General features: G+C 42.1%; 1 protein-coding gene across 2 annotated transcripts in view; it reads right to left on the bottom strand.

The window, feature by feature from the left end:
- Nucleotides 1-21,874, bottom strand: part of MGST2 (microsomal glutathione S-transferase 2) — a 40,567-nt gene that overhangs the window by 7,778 nt on the left and 10,915 nt on the right. Inside the window, exons 1-4 of one of the 2 annotated variants that reach the window (XR_009534068.1) lie at nucleotides 4,347-4,603; nucleotides 2,494-2,578; nucleotides 1,813-1,994; nucleotides 379-549 (exon numbers count right to left, since the gene is read on the bottom strand). Coding sequence is in view for 1 of the 2 variants with exons in the window: in XM_060115639.1 (XP_059971622.1) it covers nucleotides 1,865-1,999; nucleotides 2,501-2,577; nucleotides 4,347-4,417 (283 nt within the window). In the remaining variant the exon portion in view is untranslated. Of the gene's footprint in view, nucleotides 1-378; nucleotides 550-1,812; nucleotides 2,000-2,493; nucleotides 2,579-4,346; nucleotides 4,604-21,874 lie in introns of those variants that run through there. The other variant, XM_060115639.1, reaches the window with a different exon arrangement.

Below are 21,874 nucleotides of genomic sequence, written 5' to 3'. Positions count from 1 at the left end.
CGATGCAGGGGACACGGGTTCGTGCCCCGATCCCGGAAGATCCCACATGCCACGGAGCGGCTGGGCCCGTGAGCCATGGCCGCTGAGCCTGCATGTCCGGAGCCTGTGCTCCGCAACGGGAGAGGCCACAGCAGTGAGAGGCCCGCGTACAGCAAAAAAAAAAAAAAAAAAAAAAAAAAAATTTGCACTTTACCCCATGGTGGGACACATTAAATTTAAGTTCTCCATGAAAAAAAAATTGCACTTTCTCTTCCTTTATTGTCTTCAATGTGTAAAACAATTAAAATGTCACAATACGAGTCACTATAACTGACTGAAATACTAAAAAGTAAAAAGACCTTAGAATCATAGCATTTTAAAATATTAGCCCCATTTTACCTGAGAAAAAAACTGAGGCAGAGGGCTTCCCTGGTGGCGCAGTGGTTGAGAGTCCGCCTGCCGATGCAGGGGACATGGGTTCGTGCCCCGGTCCGGTAAGATCCCACGTGCCGCGGAGCAGCTGGGTCTGTGAGCCATGGCCGCTGAGCCTGCGTGTCCGGAGCCTGTGCTCTGCAATGGGAGAGGCCACAACAGTGAGAGGCCCGCGTACGGCAAAAAAAAAACAAACAAAAAACGGAGGCAGAGAGCTACACGGCTGTGGTAGCATAGCCAGTGAGTGGTAGAACAGGATTAGTGTTGACTGGCCCTGGAGTCTTCACTTCTTTTGCTGCACAACCTCTATGGTGAGCTGCCTTATCCAGAGTCAAAGAGCCAGTTAGTGGGGGAACTGGGCTGATATCCAGATACCCCATTCCCAGACTGGTCATTCTCAGTGTACTCTGGGGTATTTAGCCCAGCTATTTGGGATGCAAGAGGTTGTCGTGTCTTCCCCCCTACTATTTTGGAAACGCTAGTGTTTTAATGCCTTTATTTTTCTCTATTATTCATAGCCTCTGTAACTGCCTTTGTACCCACACACCAAAAAAAGGCCCAATAAAAAGTTTCTTGGAGATGCCTACACCAGATTCAAGGCTGTCCCACTTTCTTTAGAAAAATTAGAGAGCTCTTTTCCTGATACTAAAAAGTTATATGTGCTCATAATTCCATTCTCCTAAGGCCCCTGAAGACTCATTCCCATTTTACAGATGAAGAAAGTGAAGAGGGTCATTTGCCTCGTGCCAGACAGTGACTGCACGTCAGGGTCCAACAGCAGCAGGCCCCCAGCGCCGCGTGGCATGGGAAGTGCAGTGGAACCCAGCCTAGGCTCTCCAGCCACGACCATGACCCTCCTTCCCCTGCCCAGGGCCAAGATATCCCCCGAGCACACTTCTCTGGATGGTTTCTTGAAAATGACAGACCTTTTTTTTTTCTTTTTCCTTTGTTCGTTACAAAGTCCATTTTCACAGCCAGATGTGTTTTGTGCTGTTAGTTGATGACTCCCTTCTCTGGCTACTTGATGTGTTTGCCTGACTTCCCTCACCAACTGCTGCATTCCTGCAACTAATGAAGTGGGCTCAGCTGCCTTATCAGCATCTATCTGGAACTTTCCATCAAGAGAGAAGCAGTCTTAGAGGTGAGTGATGGCAGTGGTCCACGGAAAGCCCTAGACACAGACAGGCCAGGCTGCTTTCTCCCTATACCAGCAGTCATGACTTCGGCATGTGCTTCTAAAACCTGGGCTCAACCCACTTCCACTGATGCTACGGATCCTCCCCCTCAGAGCAAACTACAGTTGTTAAACTAACAGGAAGATCTAAAGGGGATGTTTCTACAAAGCCATTTCAAAAAAAAGGAGACCTACTTCTTTTAATTGAACAAGTGGCACCATCTAACCTTTAGAGTGGAAACATCTTCTGCAAGCCTTTGAGCAAAGGGAGGGGGAACGTTAGAAGTGCCTCAGTTTCTTGGCAACACTGAAGTCCAGGTATTCATCCAGAAAGCTGCTTGCAATCCCCACGGTGCTTAGGACAGTCAACAAGGCCAAAACCCCCAGACTCAACCGGAAACCAGTGATCCTGCGGGCGGATGTGTGAGAGAGAGAGAGGTGATAAATAAACTGGGCTACAGGGATGAAGCTGGGGAGCCTGGGGCAGAACTCTCATTGTGGACACCGCCCAGAACTTCCATGTTTTTGCCATTTGAAAATTTTGATTCATCAGATAAATTAAAGAGGATGCCTAGCCACAGAGGTCAAGTGGCTCCTTTTGGACATTCAAAGGATTATCAAAGCTGAAAGGGATTATTTCCTTGGTAAATTTGGAGATAGTGCAAAAGGTTTGCAAGGATTTAAAGTGTGGTGGTCAAAAGAGTGCACACTTAGTGTACAGTTTTATCCTTGCAATTTCCTGGCTCACACCTAATTGTGGAGGGCCTGGTGAGACTCGGCCTCAGGCAACGTAGATCACTTCTGCCGTCATAGCCATCAGTGCTGTATTACTCTCAGGAACAGGAAGCTAATATACACTCCATCCTGCTACTTTTTGTCTCAATACACAATTCTTGGGTGTTCCTTACCTTTTCGTTTAGCAGCTTTTGAGTATCCCCAGAAATACTGGTGATGGACATATATGTACACCAGACTTAGACAAGTATCAAAAAACTATAGAGAAAAAAAAAAAGACAAGAACATGATGGCAGCCTCTCAAAATGCGGTGTGAAAATTGACAACACTCACAGAACGTGTATCTGACAAAAGACTTGTGTGCAGAACTCTGGCAATTCAATAATGAAAGAAAAACAACTTAATGTTTTTAATGGGCCAAATATTTGAATAGAAAATTCACACAGCAAGATAAACAAATGTACTGATACGCACATGAAAACTTTTTCAACATCATTCAATATCAGCAAAACTGCAATTTAAAACCGCGATGAGATGACATCACTTGCACACCCACCAGAATGGTGAACCTTTAAAAAGACTGAAGCATAAAATACTGGGGGTGTTGGAATCTCATACGTTAGTGGTGGGAATGCAAAATGGTACAGCCACTTTGGGAAAAGTTCTGGTAGTGTCTTCTAAAACTAAACGTTACTTTTTGGCCCAGCAATTCCTTCCTTTCCTGTGTATTTACCCAAGAGAAATGAAAGCACATGTCCATAAAAAGACTTGTACAGGATGGTCATTGCAGTTTTACTCATAGCCAAACACTGAAAACAGCCTGAAATCTATCCACAGGAGAATGGATAACCAAACTGTGATAACCATACAATGGAGGCCCACTGGCGATGAAAAGAAACAGACAACTTGCAACAAACAGCATGGTGAACCTCAAAAATATTTTGCTGAGTGAATGAAGCATGATACAAGAGTACATACTATGGTTCCAATTATAGAAAGTTCTAGAATGGACAAAACTAAACTATGATTTTTAAAAATCAGAGCATTGTCTGCCTCTGAAAGGGACTGGGAAGGACCTGAGGAAACTTTCTGAGTGGTTGTCATGTTCCATATCTTGATAGGGATTTGAGTGACACAGGTGTATACACTTGTCAAAACTCATCGGATGGTACACTTAAGATTTGTGCATTTCACTAAATACAAATTTTACCTAAAAGAAATGTAAAGTGTGGGTTATGTTCTGCCATCCAGTCCAATGAAAACTCTCAATATCTTCCCTACACTAGGGACCCTCTGTCTTCCTCAACACTTCACACATGTAAATTGCCAGAGCCCTCTTAGAAACATGAGAAGTCTGTCTGTGGGACTCTGATATGCTGGATAAAATGAAATTCATTATTTTATTAGGTCATAAACATTTTTTTTGGCTTCTACTATATAGCAGGTATTATTCTAAGGATTGGAGTTAGCTGTGAAAAAGATACAAGCTCCCTGCCCTTATGGAGTTTATCATCAAAGACAGACAACAAAGGGGAAAACAAGAAGAAAGATAGACTTGAACGTGCTGTGAAGGAAATGAAGGAGGATGGGCCACCAGGAACTGGAGGAGGCCGCCTTTAGGAAGGGTCACGGAAGGCCCCTCTGAGGGGGTGACGCCTGTGCTGGGCCCCGAAGGATGAGAGCAGGAGGAGAAAGGGTGGAAGGGCCACCTGGCCTCTGAGGAAGGGGAGAGATTCTGAGCACGCTGCGGTTTAGAAACTCCCTATCTAATCCATTACTCCCACAAATCCAATGAGAACTGTTCAAGGCAGTTAATAGGCAACCTACTATGGATGAGAAAGAGTACAAATTACAACAAGATACCCAAGATATCCTTTGACGCCAGTTAGCCTATCTGCAGCACAGTGTTCTTGGATGCAAACAGACAGCACTTAGTTTGTTTAAAACAACTTCCAGGATCAGTAGATGTCTGGTTGCATACCTGCTGTTTAATAGTTGTAAGGACCGTAGTCGTCATTAAACTTACCTTGGTTGAAATACCATCCAGCCATCCACAATGTAATCATAAATACTGGGTAAAACTCCACACAGTTCTGTCTGCAGGAAGAAAAGAGGCGGTCAGCCTCATGCAGCCCATCACAGTGAAATCCAAGGGTTCAAATGGCAGAGGCCGAGCCCCATTATCAAAAGGCACTTCTGTTATTAGTTGTGAATGTGGTCTCACCTGACAAGGACCTGCCGCCTTCATTCTCGCCCTTAAGGGATAAAAATATAAGTTCGAAAAAAGTTAAGTCATTCTCTAGAGGACATTTTAGCTGAAATTTCTCAGTTGACAGTAAAAATGACAGGAGGGGAGGTGATAGGGTTGCCTTTAAAAACCAGCTAGATTGGGGGTTATTTAAATCGTAGCAATCAAGTGTCAAACCCAAATGAGGCCACGAGAGTTATCAGAAAGAAAAAGGGATTGAATTTCTCCAAATAAGGTAGCTGATGCTAGTCTGAGCTCCCGTGAAAGGGGCAGGCAGAGTTTGGGTACAGCCCTCAGCTCGCCAAGGATGCCCCATTCAAATGGAAAGCAGGTGTTTATAGAACTTCTACATACAGGAGTAGCAGCACTACATCCTTGGAAACTCTTAACAAAAAGTACACGGGTTGTTGGGTCAAATACCTATAAACCCTGCTCTGCACTCGAAAGCTACTTTTCTCCTACATTGGGGAATGTTAAGTTGGACAAACGACTTAACCTCTCTGTACTTCAGTTTCCTCACCTGTAAAGCAGGAATGAATTACAGACCCTGCTACAGAGGAAGGTAAATCCTACATATGAGATAATACATGCATGACACTTAAAAACTGTACCTGGCACAAAGTAAGTATTCAATAAATATTAGCTATAAGTATTAGGGTGAACTGTTAATTCTGTGTTCTGTTCCTGCAAATAAATTAGAATTTAGCATATTAGATTTGAAGACAAAATCGCATGTCATATTCATTCTGGATTCCCCCACGTACAGTTTGTTCCAAGTTTTTTAAAAATCACTGAATTAAATTGCAATGACGCCAAAGTTAGCCTATCTGCAGCACAGTGTTCTTGGATGCAAACAGACAGTCCTTATTGTGTTTAAAACAACTTCCAGGATCAGTAGATGTCTGGTTGCGTATCTGCTGTTTAATAGTTGTAAGGACCATAGTCATCATTAAACTTACCTTAGTTGAAATACCATCCAGCCATCCACAATGTAATCATAAATACTGGGTAAAACTCCACACAGTTTTGTCTGCAGGAAGAAAATAAAGACGTGGGTTATTTTATGAAAAAAGACTATACACCAAAGCAGTGAGTTTTCATCTATAGGTAAATGTCTGCCCTCTTTTTACAAAAATAATTATAAGAATTAACCTAAAGAGCATAAATGTCCTTACAGGTAAAATTAGTCTTTCAAGGTGGGACTCAAACATTTTTTAAACCTCAGAGCAGGGCTAAGAATCACTCTCCTACATGTAAGTTGCCAGCAATAGAAATGAAGTGTAGCTCTTTTCCAAAAGACAGGCCTGGAGATGGTCCTGATTCTGAGCCTAAAGATCATTCTGTATCTTACCTAAATAACCCAGAAAATAACTCAATTCACATTAAATGGATTTCTTCCCCAGAATTCCCTTGCATCTATTGCCTTCCATTTGAGTTACTCAGCACATTAAAAATGGTTTTTAAATAATTCCCCTAAAGCCTCCTGAAATAAATGAATGAGTGTATTTCATTCCCATTTTATGGAGGAAAAAAAAACTAAAGACTGAGAACCCAAGCTGATGGATGCCTTGCAGAGAAACAGAGGTAGTCTGTGTCATCTCCAGATTCCAAAGCTCTGTCCTAATGTCAAGTCAAATAGCTTCTATTCATAGAAGACTTGGATGGAAAATTTGACACTATTTTAAGCAAAAGGGAATGCTTCTCTGGGAACTATAATTAATTCATCTGCACCTAGCAAAAGGAAAAAAGATGAACTATATTCATCTTCCTTCCTGTGCTACACCCCCAAGTGATCTTGGTTAGGTTGGCTGAGCTCTCTCCTGACAATATCACAACCAGAAAAAAAACTTTAATGTAATTCATAATGAGGTCTTGAGTTGATCCTGGTGGAAGAGTCACAGTCTACAGGATTAGAAATGATCCTACATCCTTCCTTAAGCTGTAAAGCTTAAGTATGTAAGGTTATGAGGCAATTGACCCAGAAACAGTTGATTCTGGTTCTTGAAGGCTGAGTCTTCTAACCCAGGTCACCATGAATGATTCTTCCTTCTTTTTTTTGCTTTTTTTTTTCTCTTTTCTTTCTTAATGAAAAAAAAAAAGTGTTTTGTTTTGTTTTCTTTTCTTTTGTGACCAAGATGGTGAAATGGGAGGCTCTTAAACTTCCCTCCTCCCACAGATGCACTGAATGTACAGATACACACAGAGCAATTCCCTTGGAAAGAAATCCAGAAACCAGCTGAATGACTCCTACACATCAGGCGAATAAGAAAATAGCCACACTGGCAGTTCACTGGTGGCCTAATGGTTAGGATTCCAGACTTTCACTGTCGTGACCCAGGTTCAACCTCTGATCAGGGAATTGAGATCCTGCAAGCCGTGTGGCATGGCCAAAAAAAAAAAAAAAGAAAAGAAATGGTAGCCACACTGAAATAAGTAGGAGAGGCTGAGACACACTCTCATCATAAACACCACCCCTAGCATAGCACCATACATTCAGGAGAAAATCCTCAACCCCCAGCTTCTCCCTGAGGAGCAAAGGGTTTAGACTGCATATCTAGCACCCCAACTTTTAAGACTTCCACCTGAGGGCTGGGTCCCCAAAACACCTAGTTCTGCAAGCCAATGGGGCTTGCATCCATGAGACCCACAGGACTATAGCAAACAAAGAAGCAATTCTTAACAGAGCACATGAACACTCAGTACAGCTAAGCCTCCAGGGCTCAGTGCAGAGGGAGCAGGCAAAAATTCCTGTCTCCAGTCTTTCTCTAGAAAGGGTTTGACTCCATACTTTACAAGCTGATGCCTGGAGACCCAGTTTCTAGTTTAGCACATATACAAGGGCTAGCTGAGATCCTCTCTGGAGCCCAGGGGAGCTCATGGGCACTTCTCTTGCCTACTTCCTTCAATTTGCTCCACTGATAAAACCAGATTGCCAGCATCTGTCTGGAAGGAGTCTGTACACACATCTGGCACCCCAGCTTTTGCAGCTTCTCTCTGAGGGACCGGCCTCCAAATCACCTAGCTCTGATAGCCCATGAGGCTTGCATTCACAAGTCTCACAGGACCATAGCAAACAAAGAAGCAATTTTAAGCTTTGCAAGCCAGAAGGGAGTGGGAAGATATACTCAAAGTGCTGAAAGAAAAAACTGCCAACGAAGAATACCCTACCCTGCAAAGTTGTCCTTCAAAATTGAAGAGATAAAGAATTTTAGAAACAATATCTGAAGGAGTTCATCACCACCAGACTTGATATAAGAAATGTTAAAGCGAGGTCTTCAGAGAAAAACAAATACTGTATGATATCACTTACATGTGGAATCTAAAAATTTACAACAAACTAGTGAATATAACAAAAAAGAAGCTGTCTCAGAGATATAGAGAGCAAACTAGTGATTACCAGTGTGGGAGGGGGCACTAGAGGAGTGGGGGTGTGGGAAGTACAAACTACTGGGTGTAAGACAGGCTCGAGGATGTATTGTACAACATGGGGCATAGAGCCAATATCTTGTAACAACTGTAAATGGAAAGTAACCTTTGAAATTTTTATTTAAAAATTAATAAAAATACTGACATATGTAAAAAATATAGGTCCTCAAGTTGAAGTGAAAGGATGCTAATGACTAATATGAAAATATATGAAAGCATAAAACTCACCAATAAAGGTAAATATATAATTTAATTCAGAATTCTCTCATATTGCAGTGATGGTGGGTAAATCACTTACAACTCTAGTATAAAGGTTAAAAGACAAGAGTATTAAAAACAAAACAATAATAATTTATTAATAGCTATACAATATTGAAAAATATAAATCTGTGACATCAAAAACATAAAATGGGGAAGGACTGTAAAAATATTGAGCTTTTGAATGCATTCAAAGTTAAGCTGCTATCTGCTTAAGATGGACTGTTATAAATATAAGATGTTTTAGGTAAGCTTCTTGGTAACCACAAAGCAAAAGTCTATAGTAAAAAAAAAAAGGTCTATAGTAGATATATAAAAGATAATGAAAAAGGAATCAAAGCATAGCACTATAGAAAATCATCATATCACAAAGGAAGAGAGCAAGAAAGGAACACAGGAATTACAAAACAGCCAGAAAACAATTAACAAGATGTCAATAGTAAGTTCACACCTATCAATAATGACTTTAAATGTAAATGAACTAAAGTCTCCAATCAAAAAACACACAGTGGCTAAATGGATAAAAAAATATCAGACCCAACTATATGCTGCCTAAAAGAGATTCAGATAAAATAGACTTTAAGCCAAACACTTTAACAAGAGATAGAGATGGTCATTACATAATGACAAAGGGATCAATTCATCAAGAAGATATGACAAGTGTAAATATTTTTGCACCCAACATTAGAGCACCTAAATATATAAAGCAAATATTAACAGATCTGAAGGGAAAACAGACAGCAATACAATAAGAGTAGGAGACTTCAATACCCCACTTTCAACAATGAATAGACCATCCAGATGGAAAACCAATAAGGAAACATTGGGCTTAAACTACACATTAGACCAGGAGACCTAACAGACATATTCAGAACATTCCAGTTAACAAAAGCAAAACAGACATTTCTTCTCAAGTGCATATGGAATAGGATAGATCAAAAAATAAACTTAGAATATTGAAATCATATCAAGCATCTTTTCTGACCACAATGGTATGAAACTAGAAATTAATTACAAGAAGAAAACTGGAAAATTCATATATATGTGGAGATTTAAAAACATGCTCTTGAACACGAGTCAAAGAAAAATATCAAAAGGGAAATCAAAAAATATCTTGAGACAAATGAAAATGGAGACACAATATACAAAAACTTATGGAGTACAGCAAAAGCAGTTCTAGAGGGAAGTTTATAGTGACAAACACCTACATTAAGAAAAAAAGAAATATCTCAAATAAACAACCTAAATTTACATTTCAAGGAACTAGAAAAAGGAGAACAAACTGAGCCCAAACTTAGTAGAAGAAAGGAAAAAGCAAAGGTTAGAGAAAAAATATGAAATAGAGACTAAAAAGATAAAAGATCAATGAAACTAAAAACTGATTTTTTGAAAAGTTAAGCAAAATTTACAAAACTTTACCTAGACCAAGAAGAAAAAAAAAGAAGACTCAAATAAATAAAATCAGAAATGAAAGAGGAGACACTGCAATAGATCACACAAATATTAAGGATCATAAGAAATTATTATGACCAATTATATACCAACAAAGTAGACAACCTAAAAGAAATTGATAAATTCCTAGAAATATACAACCTACAAAGTCTGAAACATGAAGAAATAGAAAATCTGAATTGACCAATTACTAGTAAGGAGATTGAATCAGTAATCAAAAACATCCTGACAAAGAAAAGACCAGGACCACATCTGGTGAGTTCTACCAAATACTGAAACAACAGTTAATACCATTCCTTCTCAAATCCTTCCAAAAAATACAAGAGGAGAGAACACTTTCAAATTCATTTTGTGAGGCCAGCATTACTGTGATACCAAAGCCAGACAAGGACATTACAAGAACAGAAAATTATAGGTCAATATCCCTGATGAACATAGATGCAAAAATTCTCAACAAAATTTTAGCAAACTGAATTCAACAATATATTAAAAGGATCATACACCACGACTGAGTGGGATTCATCCCAGGGAAGTGAGGATGATTCAACATACACAAATCAATCAATGTGATACACCACATTGACAAAATGAAGGGTAAAAATCACACGACCATCTCAATAGATGCAGAGAATGCATCTGACAAAATTCAACATCTTTTATGATAAAAACTCTCAATAAACTGTGTATAAAAGGAACACACTTCAACATAATAAAGGCCATGTATGACAAGCCCACAGCTAACATCATACTCAACCATAAAAAGCTGAAAACTTTTCCTCTAAACTCAGGAACAAGACAAGGGTGCCTACTCTCATCACTCCTATTCAACACAGTACTGGAAATCTTGGCAATTAAGCAAGAAAAAGAAATAAAAGGCAACCAAATCAGAAAGGAAAAAGTAAAACTGTCTCTGCAGATGACATTATATATAAAAACCCCTAGGGCCTCCCTGGTGGCGCAGTGGTTGAGAGTCCGCCTGCCGATGCAGGGGATACGGGTTCGTGCCCCGGTCTGGGAGGATCCCATATGCCGCGGAGCGGCTGGGCCCGTGAGCCATGGCCGCTGAGCCTGCGCGTCCGGAGCCTGTGCTCCGCAACAGGAGAGGCCACAACAGTGAGAGGCCCGCATACCGAAAAAAAAAAAAAAAAAAAAAAAAAAACCCCTAAAGATTCCACCAAAAAACTGTTAGAACTAATAAGTTCAGTAAAGTTTCAGGATACAAAATCAACACACAGAACTTCCCTGGTAGCGCAGTGGTTAAGAATCTGCCTGCCAATGCAGGGAACATGGGTTCGAGCCCTGGCCCAGGAAGATCCCACATGCCGCGGAGCAACTAAGCCTGTGTGCCACAACTACTGAACCTGTGCTCTAGAACGCACGAGCCACAACTACTGAGCCCATGTGCCACAACTACTGAGCCCATGTGCCATAACTACTGAAGCCCATGTGCCTAGAGCCTGAGCTCCAAAACAAGAGAAGCCACCACAATGAGAAGCCTACATACCACAATGAAGAGAAGCCCCCGCTCACCACAACTAGCGAAAGCCTGCACGCAGCAACGAAGACCCAACAACAAAGACCCAACGCAGCCAAAAATTATTTATTTATTTATTTATTTATTTTAAAAATCAACGTACAAAATCATTTGTGTATGTATACACCAATGATGAACTATCAGAAAGATAAATTAAGAAAACAATCCCATTTACAATTGCATCAAAATGAATAAAATATTTGGGAATAAATTTACTCAGGGAGGTAAAGACCTGTAAACTGAAAACTACAAAACACTGATGAAAGAAATTGAAGAAGACACAAATAAATGAAACAGTATTCCATGCTCATAAATTGGAAGCATTAAGATTGTTAAATGTCCATAATACTCAAAGCAATCTACAGATTCAAGGCAATTCCTATCAAAATTCCAGTGGCCTTTTCCACAGAAATAGAAAAAGCTCCTAAATTTCATATGGAACCAAAAAAAGAACATGAATAGCTAAAGGAATCTTGAGAGAGAAGAACAAAGCTAGAGGCATTGCGCTTCCTGATTTCAAATTATATTACAAAGCTGTAGTAATTGAAACAGTATAGTATTGGCATAAAAAGAGACAAATAGATTAATGGAACAGAATAGACAGCCAGAAATAAACCCATGCATATGTGGTCAATTAGTTTTTACAAAGGAGCCAAGAATATACAATGGGGAAAGGATAGTCTCTTCAGTAAATGGTGTTGAGAACACTGGACAGCCAAATGCAAAAGAATGAAACTGTACCCGTCTTACACCATACACAAAAATCAACTCTAAATGGATTAAAGATTTGAACATAAGACCTGAAACCATAAAACTCATAAAAGAAGACATAGGGGAAAATATTCTTGACATTGGCCTTGGCAATGATTTTTTGGATTTGGCACTGAAAGCAAAGGCAACAAAAACAAAAATAAACAAGTGGGACTACATCAAACTAAAAAGCTTCTTCACAGCAAAGGAAACTGCCAACAAAATGAAAAGGCAATCTATGGAATGGGAAAAAATATTGGCAAACCACACATTCGATAGGGGGTTACTACCCAAAATACACAAAGAACACATACAACTCAACAGCAGAGAAAACTAAATAACCCAATTAAAAAATGGGCAGAGAACCTGAAAAGACATTTTTCCAAAGACATAAATGATCAACAGGTACCTGAAAAGGTGCTCAATGTCTCTAATCATCAGCGGAATGCAAATCAAAACCACAGTGAGATATCACCTCACACTTGTTAAAATGGCTATTATCAAAAAGACAAGGAACAAGTGCTGGCAATAACTTGGAGAAAAGGGAACCTTATACACCACTGATGGGAGTGTAAACTGATGCGACCACTATGGAAAACAGTGTGGAAGGTCCTCAAAACATGAAAACTAGAACTACCACATGATCCAGCAATCCCACTCCTGTGTATATAACCAAAGGAAATGAAATCACCATCTTGAAGAGATATCTGTACTCTCATCTTGATTACAGTGTTATTCACAGTAGCCAAGATATGGAAACAACCTAAGTATTCAACTGTGGATGAATGGATAAAGAAAATGTGATATACATAAATGTAATGAAATATTATTCAACATTTAAAAAGAAGGAAATCCTGCCATTTGCGACAAACTAGATGAACCGGCAGGGCCTTGATGCTAAGTGAAATAAGCCAGATAAAGAAAGACAAATAGTGCATGGTACCACTTACATGTAGAATCTTTAAAAAAAAAAAAAGGTGAACTCACAGAAACAGAGAGTAGAATGGTAGGTGTCATGGCCTGAGGGTGAGCAAAATAGGGAGAGCCTAATAAAAGGGTACAAACTTTCAGTTATTAAATGAATGAGGTCTGAGGATCTAGTATATAACATGGTGACTATAGTTGATAACACTTTTTATTGTATAATTGAAATATGCTAAGAGAGTAGAACTTAAGTGCCCTCACCGGAAAAAAAAAAAAAGACTAAATATGTAAAGGGTAAATATGTAAGGTAAGGGATGTATTAATTAACTCAGTGGGGGAAATCCTTTCACAAATTATACGTTTATCAAATCATCATGTTGTACACCTTAAATATCTTCTAATTTTATTTGGCAATTATACCTCAATAAATCTGAAAAAAAATCTCTACCTCAAAAAAAGAAGAAGAAGAAAGCCTAATTACAAAGCATCATTCTTTCCTCATTCTCCGTAAATCTACAGGAAATTGTGGATGGGTCAACTCAACCTTATTAGTTTCTGACTCAACTACATTAGAAAAAACTCCCTGCTGATCATTCAGCCATCTCTTAAAGCTGGGTAAAAAGCTTCATAACTAACTGCATAACTCAGCGCTCATATAAAGACCACAGCTGGTGCAGAGTCAGAAGCATGAGTGGACCTTTCTAACCCTGAGCCATCAATGACGATGGTAAAGTCACCCACTCAACTCCCTAAGAGCCAGAAGAGCGATCATCAGACCCCTGGCACACCAGAAATGCAGAATATGAATGCCAAATACTTTCCTCTTCATTTTTTTTTACTGTTGCCTTTAAGGCCTGAAAGGCCACTGGAATGACCTAAGGAATATTTTGTCCAGGGCCTGACATTGATACCCTCACAAACCATAGCCACAACTTTCTCATTCTTAGGGAAATAACTGAGTTTTGTCTTTCTGCCATTTCCTATCCTTGGCATTATTTTGCTTCTGATGGTTGCCTTTATACTAACGTCTTTTAAAGTTTGTGAGTTCCTATGGTAGGTTACGTGAAAAGGTACTTTACAAATGTGAACAGTCAGAATAATGACAGCTATGTTAAAAAACATTTCCTTTTCCTCGGCTAAATCCATGGACCTGTTTTCCATGAAGTAAAAGAGAACAGGAGCAGTAGCTTGCTCTATTTTCCACACCCAATGTCAAGGATATTATCCCCTTTGTCTTCTTCTATGAGTTTTATCCTTTTTGGAAACAAAACACAATTGTCCCATCTTCTATCTAGTCTTGTAAAACACCTTAAATTATCCCAAAATTTAAAGGGTAAGTTCTTCCACAACACGACACAAAATCAGCCATGATGAGATTTTTTTTAAAAATCACCCTCGGACTTCCCTGGTGGCGCAGTGGTTGGGAATCTGCCTGCCAATGCAGGGGACACAGTCCCTGGTCCAGGAAGATCCCACATGCCAGAGAGCAACTAAGCCCATGCGCCACAACTATACTGAGCCTGCGCTCCAGAGCATGCAAGCCACAACTACTGAGCCCACATGCCAAAACTACCAAAGCCCACACGCCCTAGAGCCTGTGCTCCACAACAAGAGAAGCCACCGCACCTCAACGAAGAGTAGCCCCCTCCTGCTGTAACTAGAGAAAGCCCACACGCAGCAACGAAGACCCAACGCAGCCAAAAGAAATAAATAAAAAAATTTTTAAAAATCACCCTCAAAACCAGTCCATATCATTCTTCATAAAGTCTAACTATTTAGAAGGTTTTTTCTCCCCACTGTACTAGCAGCCTTGGCTAGGCATGTGGGGCAGATGATATTATATAAAAGCATCCCAGCCAAGTCTGCTGAGCTGCAGAGGCAGAAGCTTGGGTCTGTGGCCCCTGTGGGCATCCGTCCACACACACTGAGATGCAGGTGTGCTTTTGTGTCTCTTATTTGCAAGAGGAAGAAGTCCTCTGGGCAAGAAAGAGTGAGGAAAGAGGAAATGAGGAAAACGGAGGGGTGTTCTGGGGTCTTTCCCACCCCTGCCCAAGCCAGGGGACCGGTTTCACACCTGAGTGGAGACCAGGCTGAAAGCTGAAGGACGGTCTTCATGAAAGGACTGGTGAAACTCCAGATGCCTGCGGTGCTACGCCTCAGACCGAAGGGCCAAACAGCTGCAGAGAGCCACAGCCCTCACCTCCCTCTGCCACAGACCAAAGAGCCGCCGGAGAGCAGTCATGGAAGACTCCAGAACCTGGGGAGGGGTCCTGAACTCACAGGACCGGAGGACTGGAGCAGGGCAGTGGCATGGCCCCTCCCCTCAACTGCTAGGCAGCAGAGCCCACGTCCCCAGGGGCTCCAGGAAGTAACTGAGAAGATGGGGGAAAGGGGTGCCGAGGTCCCGGGGGAGCGGTTAGAAGTCAAGGAGACTCAGGCAGGGATGTGAGCGTAACTGCACTTGTGCTCCCAGAGGGCACAGCCTGGTGTATGCGGGCAGTTGAGTACCATATCTCTGCACCCTCCTCTCCTAAGAAATGAGACTCTTGGTCCCCTATAAGCCGGTAGTCACTGTTGGTCTCACCCTGACCTCATGTGCCAGCTGCGCTCGTTGTACTTTTCTCCTGGTCCCTTGTCTACCGACCCGCCTTAAGCCCTGAAGATGTGTCCCACTATCATCTTTCAGAGATTGAAAATAATTCTCTGACAGCCAGCCTGGGGCCCTGCTATTGCCAACGGTCTTCCCTGCTGCTGCCTGCTGAAGACACCAGGTATTGCTTGGCGTTAAAATAACTGGAATCCTTTGGGCTTCCCTGGTGGCGCAGTGGTTGAGAGTCCGCGTGCCGATGAAGGGGACACAGGTTCATGCCCCAGTCCGGGAAGATCCCACGTGCCGCGGAGCGGCTGGGCCCGTGAGCCATGGCCGCTGAGCCTGTGCGTCCGGAGCCTGTGCTCCGCAACGGGAGAGGCCACAACAGTGAGAGGCCCGTGTACCGCAAAAAAAAAAAAAAACTAGAATCCCATTCTGGCTGCTCAGTCTGACCTCCTGCACCTCCTCCACTACGTGACCATGTCCTTCCACCACCAGCACGTTCGGGTCCCTGCAGATCCCACAGCACCGTTAAGTGGTCCACGCCCGGATGTGCTCCAGAACAGCTTGTTCACAGTGAGCTGTCCACAGACATTGTTTAACTCAAGGGGACCAAACACTGACAATGTGTCCTTTACAATCCTATCAGTGACTAATTACAGTCACTTCGCCAGGAAAACCAAAGTGAAAATAATTGATGATCCCTTTTTGGACATGAAGGCAGATTATATTATAGGAGATCCTCAGGAAAAATCTCCTACGGGACAGAAATGGGACAGAAATCAGCTGGCAGCAGCTGTGTCAGTTTCCCTTTGCGTGGGAACAGAGGGTATGTGGGTTCTGACCGCTGCTGGACCGCCCCGCTTCCTGCGTGTCCACGCAGAGGGAAACTGAGTCTGTCTACCCATTCCCTGGGGAGAGCCCTCTTTGCACTATAATCCTGTGCTCTTTGATATTTAAGCTTCCCATAAAAAGATGAGGGAGAAGCTTCTCTTTTGTTATAGGCAGATGTCACCGTGGGCCTCAAGTTCCACCCAGGGCTAATAACAGAAAGAGTCTTTACTGGAAGAACAGTGGGGTGACCAGCCATCCTGGTTTGCCCTGGACTGAACAGGTTTTCAGAACGTGGGACTTGGATTTTTTAAACCAGAACAATCCGGGGTTTGCCTGGAACGGAGGGATTTCCTGGGACACAGAAATCGGAGTGCTAAAACTGGGGAAGTCCCAGGCCAACTGGAAAGAGTTGGTCACCCTAGAAGATGGACCAATGGAGCCCATGGAGATTGAATATTTAAAGCCACTGAAAGCCCCCATCGTCCGTCCCCAACTCCAAGGGAGCCTGGGCCTGGGGGCTCAGGACATGTGACCACTGCAGATCCCTGTCTGGACCCGAAGGCTGGGAGCAGTGAAGGTAGTCCTAAACTAAGTACTGCTTGGGCCCTGTCTCCGTCATTAAGTGTATGTACTATAAAGCTCACCCCATACTGGAAAAGAAAGAGTCATATTGAATTCTGGCAGTTCCTAAAACCCTAGTCTCTGACTTTTTAAAATTGCATAACCCCAATAAAAAATATCCACATGTCCTACTATAGCAGAGGCGGCTGGCTGACAACAGGGATGGTGTGAAGTTGGTGCTGTGCAGTAGCTGCCCAGTCAGGGATACACTTCCCAGCCTCCTGGGATCTTAGTGGGGCTACTTCTTGCCGAAGGAAAGTAAGTGAAATGAAATACGTCACTTCTGAGCCACATGGCTAAGCAGCTGGTGTGCCAAGCTCCCTTCACCCCACGCACTGGTTGCAATGGAGAGAATGCTGAGGACCCGGATGGGGACAGAACCCTTAGATGGAAGAAGCCTTGGTCCCTAAATGACCATGTGAAAGGCCATTCAACCAGGAGCACCCAAGTAGGACTTGACATGAGCAAGAAAAACGGTAAACTTCCATTACATTAAACCACTGGGAATACGGGATTGATCCATTGGCACAGTTAAAACATTCGACTGGAAAAGAGTATCATATACATTATAAAACAACACAAAATAGAAATTAAAGGATGATGTTTTAAGAGTAAATATGAATAGGAGCTCCAATGTTTTCCTCACTCCCGCAGCAGAGTCCTTAGTGTGCTCCCTCAATGTGTACACATCACTTGGGAAATCTTTGGCCTTAAAACACTTCTGAATATTTCTGCTATTTGATAGATTTCTCGTAAACACTCAACATGAAACTTTGCTTATGACAATCGTGTTCATAGAAAATCTGAACCATTTCCCATAGAGGAAAACCTGAACAGCCAGAGGACACTGCTAATGCCATGCTTAGAGTATGACATCTTTTAAAAATAAAAAGCAGGCAAGGCAACTTCAAGGAGGCTTCCCTCGTTCAAGATTTTTGCTGCTCCTTTTTCTTTCTCCTTTTGTTTTGGTGACTCGTTCTGAAACACCACCAGTAGGTTGCAGACCTCCACGTGCTACCTGCACTATTAACAGATGACCCAGCCTTGGTCTGCTGGCTTTTGACCCTAAGAAGTGTTTTGGATTATTACACTGGCTGGGGGGCCAGAGCAACAGGTTAATATGCTCAGAAAAGGCTTGGGGATGAGAGGTTGCTGGAGCTAATCTTTTTTTTTTTTTTTTTTTTTTCTTTTTGCGGTATGCGGGCCTCTCACTGTTGTGGCCTCTCCCGTTGCGGAGCACAGGCTCCGGATGCGCAGGCCCAGCGGCCATGGCTCACGGGCCCAGCCGCTCCGCGGCATATGGGATCCTCCCAGATCGGGGCACGAACCCGTATCCCCTGCATTGGCAGGCGGACTCTCAACCACTGCGCCACCAGGGAGGCCCGAGCTAATCTTTTATATAGATCTGTAACTACCTAAAGCGTTCCTTGTCAAACAACCCTCTGGGACACCGGAGGGAGGCTGCTGCTAATGGCAGGAGGGCATGAAATCTAACTAGCACTTCAGTGGTACTGCTGATAAGGAACAGGATGGGGAGATGAGGGAGTGAGGCTGGCAGCTCAACCAAATTCTAGCTGCCTCTCGTCCCCTGACTACCTGAGAATCACCCAGCTTGTGTGACAGAAGCTGTTTGGTGGTGGTGTGGACTAAATGTTTGTCTCTCCAAAACTTACATGCTGAAGCCCTAACCCCTCAGTGAGGCTGTATTTGGAGTAAGGAAGTAACTAAGGTTACATGAGACCAGAAGTGTGGAGCCCTGATCCAATAGGATCTTCTTATAAGAAGAAACACCAGAGAGCTCTCTGACACCTGCCAGACTGACTGACTCTGACTCTCCCTCCCTCCCTCTCCCTCTCTCTCTCTCCTCTCCCTCTCTCCCTCTCCCACCCCTCCACCAGGGAAAGGCCATGTGAGGACACATTAAGCCAAGAGAAGAAAGCTCTCACCAGAAATAGAATCAGCCAGAGCCTTGATCTTAGACTTGCAGCCTCCAAAACGGTGAAAAATAAATATCTGTCATTGAAGCCACCCAGTCTATGACATTTTGTTACAGTGGCCCCAGCTGACTAATACAAGGTGGGTTTTAGAGGAGGGTGGAGTTTGAAGAACTCATCATTTAGTCATTCTCTCATCTTGGAGAACCCAAGCCCTTTATAACTCAGTGAAAAAGTACATCTTGGGATTTCAGCTAATGTCTAAGATTGGTACACTTGTAATAAGAATGGAGATGTGTTTATTGTCTCTCTATTATTTATCATTTTTGTACTTACTACAGAAGTAGGTGACTCACATTACTATAATCCTGGTGTTGCAGAATATTTGAAAAATTACTCTATTTGTGAATTTTCCTTTTCTCCATAGGTTTTAGGCATGCATTATGGTCAACAGTTTTAATTTCAGGATTCAAAGTGACTATAAGGAGTTAGTAAATGGCAAAAAAAAAAAAAAAAAAGGAAGAAGAAAAAGAAGAACTCTAGTAGACTAAGAAAAGGCTAACATTTCTAAACAGTTCTCAGATTCATGATGATTGGGTTTACTTGTGCCTTGTGGCAGGTTAATTCTGGAACAGGAACTTAATAATTCAGCATTAAGCAAATCGAGTACATACAAGAAAGAAGTAAGAGGCAATTCTTCTACCTCACCCAGAACTGATGGAACCATTGTTGGGATACTATGTACATTTCTAGGCTCCAGGTTTAGAAATAATATGAAACATTTTAGTCTAAAGAGAACCACCAAATTTTTTAATGATTGGGAAAAAAAAGCTGAATTTCTGCTACCTTGCCTCAAAATACAGAAGATGAAAGACATTTAATAACGGTCCTCAAGTGTATGAAAAAGAGTGAGGTCATCAGCTGCTATTCTTCTCTTCTGGTGAGGACAGAATCAGAGGAAATATATTTAAATTACAACAAGATCAATTTATTACTTGGATCTACTTTTTAAATTTATAAAAGCCTTTAATCTAAAGGGATCAAGGTACTCAAATTAGACTAGATAGAATTTTCTAAGCTTAGCAATACCATGAAGAAATGGCCCTCCGTGAAATTATAGCTGCTATTTTCATAATTTCAAAGAGTGTATTCTGGCAAAAGACTGCAAAACTCTAGAAAGAGTCACCTCTAATGCCCTCCCTGGAGGAAGGGAAGAGGAAGTGAATGGAGCCTCTAGAGAAGGGGCCCTGGGCTAGTAACTCGGGTAAGCTGGCTCCATAATAATCATCGCTGCTTGACAAGTAAGTATCCAACTTGAGGCGACCCACAGACAGGAAACAGGTACTTCAGGGGTGGTCAGAGGGACCTTGAAATGGTTGCTATGAGATGTCAAATTCTGCTCAAAGAAAGAATTAGTCATAACAGAGGGCTTCTTGGCTACGCTTAGGGCAAAGCAGCAGGAGAAAGAGTAGGGGAAGAGGCAGCGTTTCTGTTACTCATGAGGCCATAAGATCTTCAAGGGAGGCTGAAGGGACTCAATGCTTTGGTCCAGGAGAGCCAGAAAAGAAAGTGCATTCCCTCTTGGGGATTTGCAGAGCTCAAGGGAGCCTTCCTGAAAAAGAGAATAGGTAGCCAAGTAGGCTTTGGAATAAACTGGTTATCCCAGGGGCTCCTGCCCTAACTACCTCAGATAAAGTCGAAATGGCTTCACCAGCCATGAATCTTCTCTGATCTGGCCAAGTTCATCGTAAACCTTCGAACCTAAGACAAGAACTTTTCTAGTGCCCTGGAATATCCAAGAAGAAATTCAGAGAAGGGAGTAGGACCATTCCCATCCACCCTTCAGAGAGAACCCAGGACAACTATACTGTGACCTTAAAGGTATTTTATGGCTCCAAATCCCCCACCCCACCCTAATATTGGCTATTATTTTTTAACCCCTCTCTGTTCTGCCATGATTAATCAAACAAAACACATTTAACAAGGAAATTGGATTTGGATACTTATAAACAGCAACTTAAGAGAAATATTTGGAAATGGTGTCCAGCTTTATTCCTAGGACAAGAGGAGTCCAGATGCAGAAAAGGAAGGAGAGAGCAGTAACTCGAAAGAAAATCAAATCTGTGAAAACTATGTGAACGAACATAGAACCAGAAGTGACCCAAGAATCTAGCCTGCTGGAAAGCCAACACTCCCCAACAAAGTCTCAGAACATGAAAGACAAAGTGAGAAGATGCAGAATTTCCTCCTGTGATCATTTGTATGAATAGTACGGTATCTCCCAAACTCCAAACATTAATATATTACTGTCAAAAATTTAGCTTCTCCATATACCTCTTATTATTTTTCTACGAATCAACTTCTTTTTGACTCAAACAAATTTGGAAAAATGAAATTGTTCCCACTTGTGGTAATGATGTAAGAGTATAACTTTCTAAATAAAAGATAAGTATAAAAATAAATGCCATGAAAACAGAAAGTTGTCAGATTCTTATTAGATGCTATTGATTGCTGGAGACCCTTCCTCTGCTGAATGGGGGGAAATGGGTGTCCAGATGGTGTCAAGAACACATCCCAAGGACTTCCTGCTAAACATGGCAGATTGAACCCGTGTTTGTTTCTTCTCCCTCCTGAAACCTCACTAAAATGCCAGTAAAGGAATAAAAAATAGAAAGTCTTCAAGAACAGAGAGAACGGGAGCAGACACAGCAGTGGAAGAGAGATGGTAGCCAATTTCTGAAGGAAAACGAGCACAAGGGGAACAAGAGCTGAGCTGGCAGAGTGCAGAAAGCTGAAGCTACGTGCCTGTAGGAGGAAGAACCAGTGAAGACTGAGACAAGGAATTCCCTGGCAGCGCAGTGGTTAGCACTCCGTGCTGTCACTGGCGAGGGCCCGGGTTCAGTCCCTTGTGGGGGAACTAAGATCCCACAAGCCACGCGGCACGGCAAATAAAAAAAAAGACTGAGACAATCCTTATCCCAGA

The sequence above is a fragment of the Mesoplodon densirostris genome, chromosome 1, assembly GCF_025265405.1.
Source record: "Mesoplodon densirostris isolate mMesDen1 chromosome 1, mMesDen1 primary haplotype, whole genome shotgun sequence".
NCBI classification, from domain to species: domain Eukaryota; kingdom Metazoa; phylum Chordata; class Mammalia; order Artiodactyla; family Ziphiidae; genus Mesoplodon; species Mesoplodon densirostris.
This window is presented reverse-complemented; position numbering and strand designations above follow the sequence as displayed.